The 8,558-nt window shown below is 43.2% G+C and overlaps 1 protein-coding gene across 1 annotated transcript in view; it reads right to left on the bottom strand.

Annotated features, from left to right (window-relative positions):
• Positions 1–8,512: 8,512 nt before the first annotated feature.
• The window catches only part of LOC137426265 (putative serine/threonine-protein kinase MARK-C), a 31,703-nt gene continuing 31,657 nt past the window's right edge, over positions 8,513–8,558 (bottom strand). Inside the window, exon 14 of the mRNA XM_078775317.1 lies at positions 8,513–8,539. Within this exon, the coding sequence (XP_078631443.1) occupies positions 8,513–8,539 (27 nt within the window). The remainder of the gene's footprint in view (positions 8,540–8,558) is intronic.

The following is an 8,558-nucleotide window of genomic DNA, read 5'->3' as shown; positions in this document are numbered from 1 at the left end:
CTCCAATTACTCCCGCCCCCCTTTTCCCTGGATGTGTTGACTGGAGTTGAATCAGTCGCGATAGTTCTGGCCGTTGGGTCATGGTGACCCTGTAGATGGGGCCGCGTGAAGGGGGATGAGAGAGTGATATGCGAGGAATGTTGACAATATATTAATTGATTGCCTTTATGGGAGGCAGTGGGTTTAATCCCCACCAAATGTGAAGTAGGGGTATGGTTTCACCTGTTAGTCTGTCTGCAAACAAGATGTCTCATAGGGTATTAAAATAATCGTTTCCTTAATATCGGTTGAGTAAGATGTGATCGGATGAGGTGGGACTGCTTTGCGGTCCGAGTGTTGGGTTTCATGTGATTATGGTTGGGGGGTGTACAGACAAAAGTGTGCTTCGGTTTGTATGACTGGAAAAGAAGAGACAAAATGGTTTGCTTTGGAAATGCTGGCCTGTTGAAGAGGGGCAAAGGTCACCTCTCTTTGATTGTGGTGGCTGGCTTACACTGGTTTGGGTGGGAGAAAAAAAGAAAGTACTGATGGCGCTTTGATCTCGCAGCCTGGTGCGGTTGGGGCTGTGGCTGGGTTGAAGGGGTAGAACCCAGTAGTTTACAATCCTGAGCAGAGTGGATTGCCATTGGGCATGTGAATGATTTTAACAGAATGGTGGCTCCTGAGCAGGGGAATGAGTTCTGGGGAAATGAATTCACTGTTTGAATGTTGTTGAATCTGTTTGTTTGAGAGCATTGCGATGCCGCCCAATGCCAAAAGGTAACGGGGGAAGTGAGATACTGATGTCTGCATGAGGATGGCAGAATTGGCCTTCGAGGGACAAATGATTTTGTTGACAAGCTAGTTGTTTGCATGTAGTTCGTGAAAGCGAGCGGACCAAGAGACTACACCACTCTAATAAAGTAATGTCCGTCGGATGGAAATTGAAGCCTTGTGTATGGCCTCGATTGTCTGTCTGTCTGTCTGTCTGTGACTGGAAACTCAGAGAATTGAACTGGACTTGGACAGAAGGCAGGTAGAGTGATACTGCTCTTGCCTCTTGCTTGGCAGAAGGTAGCGGTGGTTGTGGTTGAGGCCACCCAACCCCCTGTCTGCCTGTCGGATGTGTGTTCAAGAGGTCCATGGAGCGAGCTCATGGGCCAAAATTGAGCTCTCGGGGGCTGAAGTGTGAAAGATGGGGACGTCGTCTTGGGGACAATCCGTGAATGGCTAGACAGATGCGCCTGTAACGGGAAATGGTATCTACAACTCGTGTGGGCTGTGTTTGACGACATGGTTTTGGAGGAAGTGTGAATAATGTTTTGGGAAAGTGCGGAGATGACAAAGGAAAGTCGAATCAGATGGATTATTTGTCAATGACAGGTGACTTTGCAGGATTTGCTGAGAAAGTAGGGGAAAGGGTTGTAAAAAGTTGATGGTAAAGGCAGGGAATAAGGGAAAGTGGTTATGGAATGTTTGTTTTTGTGATAAAGTGATAAAAGTGGTTAGCTTGCACTGGGGGAGAGTGCGCCAACGAATGGAAAGTTGTGAATTTTATTTAACAAAATTGTGCTAGATTGCTACACGCAGGTTGACCCCAATTGAAGAGGTGGTTGGGTGCTGGTGCAGATCGGATCACGGCTCTGCAGACCAGGTGAACAGAACTCCACCAGGTACGTTGGGATCACATCAATTAAATTATTGCTCATAAGGGGAGGTGATAGGGCACTTCCCCTGGGAAAATGTGTAAGGAAATGTGTTACTTTGCATGGTTGACTCTGGGTTTATATTTATAGATACATCGAAAATGTAGTGGTTAGAGACGGTCATTAACCAGTATGGCAGCCACATTCAAGGGTAAGGTGTGCACAGAGGAAGCTTCAGATGGGGAAATGTGGTGAGTTTCTCCATTGACCGATTATGGTTGGGAGGATAATGCTTGGTAAATCATGTATTATTAGATGTAGGGAAGATGATTACAGGGAGGTATTTTTGGAAATTGGTGAAAGTAAATATGGCATTTGAATTTCCAGACACGACGCAGGGAATGCGGCTATAAATAGCCAACCATCTGAGAGATGAGGTAATGCCAATTGGCAACGATTGGGGGGAGGGGGGGCTAGGATTTTGATCAGTGAGTATCAGTAAAACTTGCAATGCAGGTACAGGTGAGCAGGTCATGGTGGGCCGAGAGCGGGAGGAAGATGAACGAGACGTCCCCATGTGCAAAGAGCGACAAAAGGGAGGAACCCTTAGATTAACGGTGAATGACCAGGCCCAGCATAATGTAACGAGCTTAACGGTGTCCTGGGGAACACCAAACTCCACCCTTCCCAAAATTAGTAAATGTATGGCCTCGGCCCTTATAGCACCCCATGGAGTAATGTTTATCTGCGGTAACAAGGCATACCCATACCTGCCTGAAAATTGGGGAGGGACTTGTTATCTAGGGTCCATCTTTCCCAAGGTAAACTTGGGAGACCATTTTAACGAAACAGGGTATATCCACAGGAGGGGAAAACGGGCCCTCTCCCTTTGGAACCCAGATGGGACAGTAAGTGTGTTTCTTGCATGAGGGGTTTCTTGCATGCACAGCTCGTTTCAAATACCCCCACAACATCTCGATGGGATTTAGATCCGGGCTTTGACTTGGCCATTCCAGAACCCTCCATTTCTTTCTTTTCAGCCATTCCTTGGTGGATTTACTGGTATGTTTAGGGTCATTGTCATGTTGCAAGGTCCACCTTCAGTTGAGCTTGAACTTTCCAACAGATGGCCTCACATTATCCTCAAGCAACCTCTGGTACAATGAATAATTCATAGTGGATTCTATGATGGTGAGCTGCCCAGGCCCTGATGCAGCAAAGCTGCCCCAAACCATAATATTTCCACCACCATGCTTTACAGTTGGTATCAGGTTCTTGTGGTCAAATGCTGTCTTTGGTTTTTGCCAAACATGTCTTCTGGTGCTGTGGCCAAATAGCTCTCCCTTTGACTCATCTGTCCAGAGCACATTGTTCCAGAAGTGCTGGTCTTTGCCTCGGTGTTCATTGGCAAACTTTAGTCTTGCCCTGATGTTCTTTCTGGACAGCAAAGGTTTCCTCCTGGCACACCTCCCATGTAGATCAAATTTGTGCAGCCTCTTTCCAATGGTAGACTCATGCACTTTGACATCAACAGTGGCAGGAGCTACCTGTAGGTCCCGTGATGACATTCTGGGGTTCTTAGAGACTTCTTTCAGCATCTTGCGATCTGCTCTCGGCTGAACTTGCTGGGGCGGCCTGGCCTGAACAAGTTGGCAGTTGTTTGCAATCTTCTCCACTTGTACATGATCTTCCGGACAGTCGAATGATTGATTTCAAATTGTTTGGAGATCTTTTTAAATCCCTTCCCAGACTCGTAGGCATCCATAACCTTCTTTCTGAAGGCCTCAGAGAGCTCTTTTGATCTCAGCATGGTGACGCCGCACACTTCAACAACAAAGAGCAAACCAAACTAAATGTCTGAGGTTTAAATAAGACAGGTTCCTCCAAGATCCTCTCTAACGATGTTCTAATCATTTGCACCTGAGCTGGTGCACCTGAGCTGGTGCACCTGATTCTAATTTTAGGTATTTGAAGTAGTGATAAATATAGGGGTGTACTTACTTTTTCCACATGCGAAATTTGCATTAATGTTTATTTAAATTATACAATGGACTACAAAATGTAAATGTTTCATGATATTTGTTATATTATTTCATCTTTATCTATCAATATTGTTGAAATGATCAAATAGCTGTATGCTGAAATATGTTGAAAAAGTCAAAACTTTACATGGGGTGTACTTACATTTTCACGTGACAGTACGAGTAGCAAGAATACATCAGTGTCACCACAAAGGATTTGCACAGTTGGAGCTCCTGCCGATAGTTTTCCAGTCTTTGCCTTTTCCAAAACAAGGTTCAAACAAGCAGTGCTTGGCCATTATTCAGGATCTGAAAAAGAGGAAATGGCACAATTAGTACAAATATAGGAGTTAGTTTAATACATGAGGTTAAAAATAAATGAAACACATGGGGTATCAATAAATGATATATATATATTATATATATGAATGATCGTTTTAAGGCCATTTTCCCCGCTGGAGCGGGGGTTAGCCTTGCGGGCCACATGACAATCATGGTTCCCTGTTTGAGGCAATGTTTTTATGGCCGCATGCCCTTCCTGACGCCAACCCTTAGTCGCCTCTTACGATGCGCAGGGATACGGTGTACCTATTCTAAATCGGGGTACACACCGGGATCATTCATCCCAGCAAGCTGGTACTCAATTTTCCGACCTCGGAAGGATGACAGGCTGAGTCAACCCCCCTGGCGTTAATTCAGCGATCGATCGGGATTCGAACTCAGGATCGTAGGATCCCAAGCCGGCACCCTAACCGCTAAGCCAACAACAGGCTTAGCCTATATATCCATCTTCGCCTATATGTATATATATCCAAATATATATATAATATATATACAGTATGCATATATATATATATATATATATATATATATATATATATATATATATATATATATATATATATATATATATATATATGTATATATATATATATATATATATATATATATATATATATACACAGACTTGGCATTTAATATGGAATGTTTTTTTTGTGGGGGTGAACTTACTTTTCAAGATGACTTAGAACGAAAAGTTCATTGGAATTATGTTGAAATTATTCTAGATTTTGTTAATGTGACCATTAAAAGAAACAAAAACCACATTTGACATTTCGAAGCAAATAAATTGATCCTTGAAAGTGATGTAAACTGATATCGAACTCAATTCACGGACAGTACTGTGTTAATCTTCTGTTCGTTTTCCAGAAGTATCTCTTTATTTTGCACATTAGTCAAACATTTTTTGAACGAAAACAAAAGTTAAATTACGACTGGGATTACGGACAGTAAAATTACAGTTCAGTCCTTCGTGTAACCCCCACGAGCATTCAGGAGAGCACGTACACGTTGAGGCATGCTGTTCATGAGATTTGCCAAGGTTTGGACAGGAATCGCTTGCCATGCAGTTGCAATAGCCTGCTGCAATTCACGCACAGAGGCAGGCTGCTGGTCCAAGTTGTCGATTTGACGCGTTAATTCTGCCCACAAGTTCTCTTTCGGATTCATATCCGGGGACATGGCAGGCCACTCCATATGCTCTACACCACGGTCAGCAAGAAAGTGTTGGATCATGCGAGCACGATGAGGCAGTGCATTGTCATCTTGGAAGACAAAGTTTCCTCGAAAGGCTGCACGAACAAATGTAAGCAATGTTTCTTCCAGAATGGCCCTGTGCTTGAACTGGTTCAGGTTTCCATTCAGAACAACCAGGTCAGTTTTGCCCCCTGCATGAAAAGCAGCCCAAACGGTCACCCCACCACCTCCAGCTTGGACTCTTGGCACTATACAATCTTCGTTGTAGGCTTCATGCACTTGTCTGCACACTCGGACGCGACCATCTTGACAATAGACCAGAAATCTAGACTCGTCACTGAAGATCACGTGATTCCAGTGTCCTGGCTGCCATTGACGGTGCTCTCTGGCCCACTGCAATCGGCGCTGGCGGTGTTGTCTGGTCAGACGTGGCTTTCTCAGGGGACGCCTGGCACGATAGCCTGCTTGAACCAGTCGTTGGTTGACTAGCCTTCTGGATACAGGCACATTTGTCAGTTGCTGCCACTCAGCCCTAAGCCGATTAGCTGACTTGGTACGGCCATTGCGAACTATCCGGTGCAGCTGGCGATCCTTGTGGTTCTGCGGGGACGTCCTGGCCTAGGTATTGGAGTCGGGACACCCCTCTGAGCATTTCGTTTCAGGATCTTTGACACCTGACCTTGAGTGATGCCATACTGCGAAGCAATAGCATGCTGTTTCATGCCAGAATTTCGTAAAGCCACCACTCCATGACAAATAGCATTGTCGAGTTGACGGACCATCTCCAGAGGAAGCGGGAATAACATTTGTAGACGTGCAGCAGTTGTTTTCCACTAATACAGAACGCAACAACCCTTATATACCCGATTGTGAAGCCAATCGTCAAATGTACCTGTCCGTACATTTTGTCACGCCACCTGTGATATAATCCTGTTATTGACTTCTTGCTGCGACAGACAATCAGTGACATGGTTCTTTTAACAAAGAAATCACCGAAGCATAAAAGAAACTCACCAGATTGATATACCGAGTTCAGAAAGTAAACCCAAGTCAAGAAAAAAAAATTCCATATTAAATGCCAAGTCTGTATGTCGACATATAGATATACAAATAGATATGTGAAATTTATGTTCTTTCAGGTAAACAGATGGGAGATAGGGGTTTTTAAATAGTGTTATATGAGTTCCTTGAGGTAAAAAACATGGGTGTGCTCATCAAAATGAAATCCGTATCTTTAACAATTTCTGAGTTTAGGTGATTTTAAGATTTATATTGTTATGCATGATGGCTATATTGCATTTTGGATAGTTGGAGGGATTTTAGGAGATTAAAACCGTGTTATTTGGATTCCTTGGGGTCGAAAACATAGGTCCAAAGTCTCCATGATGCTTATTTATCAAGATATTCCGTATTTAGTGATTTGACCTAATTAATATGCTAATTAGGGCAATTATGCAAAATGCTACACAGATGCAAAATAGCATCCGGACGTTTCTGAGTCCTCAAGACCCATAGATTACATTTCTACCATAAAACCTCATGGTACTCAACATTTCTAGGTTTACCAGGGTGGCTTGCAGACTATTAGGTATTCTGTCTCGCCAGATGATGCCAAGCACCTCATGAAGGCATCGCATATGGAATTGATGAATTGATCAAGGCGTTTGATATGGCGACAGTAGAGTATCCAAGAGGTTGCCATGAATTTTGCTCAAATCTGTTAACCTTATTATGGCAAGTAATTTCATGAAAGTCAGAAAGCATGGAAAGAAAATTTTTCCATTACTCAAAGAAGCATAAATTAAAATTTCCTTTGACATATCATACACCTCAAAGACATATATCATATCATACATACAAAGACATATCAAATTAAAAAAAGTTAAAATTTAAAATTGCCTGGACAGCCTACTGCTTCTCCTGAGGCGATGCCTCTATCTCTGCTGAACGTATAGCCGAAGTTATTGTTGCAGGAATGGAGGCTTGAATCCCCTTCTCTTTCGAGTCAATTTCTCCTACCAATTGATGGTTCAATAATTCCTGCTCTGCAGCCATTCTTGCAAAGGATGCGGCATATCGGAGATGGAAAAACTCTTCTTCCTCCGACTCACATTCAGCTTTCATATCTGCCAGAAATCATTGCAAACATGTAACTTGTGAGGCGAAACATTCCTTTATCCAAAAGAAATGTGACAACCTCTCATCTTTTTCCACTAGTAGATCTTTCTGGTCATAAGCTGAAAGTATCTCCAACAACTTCGGTTGCTCTGCCTTTCCTTTGGTTTTCCGTTCCGATGGTACTATCGCTGTCTATCCGACTGATAAAGCAACTCTTTTTGGTTCTCTTTTCTCATCTAATTTCGCAATGGATGACTTTTTAACATTCCATCTCCCTTTGAAGCACCCCTTGCCAATCCAATGCCACTCCCTGTAATCTCTTTTCATGCAGTCATAAAAGTATCCCTCTTTCTGGACACATGCAAGGCATACAAACAAGATGGCACTCCTCGTGTCTCGAAGGTGTGTGCCTCAGAACTTGCTCTTGTGCTTTCTCATTTTCCGTTTTAGTTGAAAAACCCAAACTTTTCCTCTTTCCTGGAAACATGCCTCAGTAAAATCTATCTTAAAGAAGGGTGATCGTTCAAACCCTCCCAACTACCATCCTACTGCTCTGACTTCTACTATTTCCAAAGTCTTTGAATGTCTTCTAAATTCCCATTTCCTCAACCATCTTGAATCTCAGTGTTCCATCTGACCATCAATTAGGGTTTCGCAAGGCAAGATCTACCGGTGATACCTTTCTTACATAACGAATGACTGGGCCTCTTTTCTGAGAGACTTTGGGGAATCCTTTATTGTCGGCCTTGATATCTCAAAAGTGTTTGACAGAGTTTGCAATTGAGGTCTGATATCCAAGCTTCCTTGTTTCGGGTTTCCTCCTTCACTCTGCTCTGTCGTATTGAGCTTTGTCTCCGACTGCTCGATCTCTGTAATGGTTGATGGTTCAACATCTCCCTCCTTCCTTATCAACAGCGGTGTCCCTCAGGGTTCCATCCTTTCTCCCACACTCTTCCTTATTTTTAGCAATGACTTTTTTCTTCTAGAAATAACCAAATGCACTCGTATGCTGATGACTCGACATGACATTCCTCCATGTTTTTCCCCATCTGCCCCATCTTCCCTCACTCGATCTACATCTCGTTTCATCACAGCCACCTGTTTAAATTCGGATGTGGGCAAGATTTCCCAGTGGGGCACATGTAATCGAGTAAAGTTTAATGCTTCTAAAACTCAATTTCTTCCGATCCCCCTCTCTCTCTCAAACTCTTCTCAATTCTTCAATCTCCTTTGAAAGTTCTACAATTACACCATGTGA

Source organism: Myxine glutinosa, chromosome 4 (genome assembly GCF_964187855.1).
Source record: "Myxine glutinosa chromosome 4, kmMyxGlut1.1, whole genome shotgun sequence".
Taxonomy (NCBI): domain Eukaryota; kingdom Metazoa; phylum Chordata; class Myxini; order Myxiniformes; family Myxinidae; genus Myxine; species Myxine glutinosa.
This window is presented reverse-complemented; position numbering and strand designations above follow the sequence as displayed.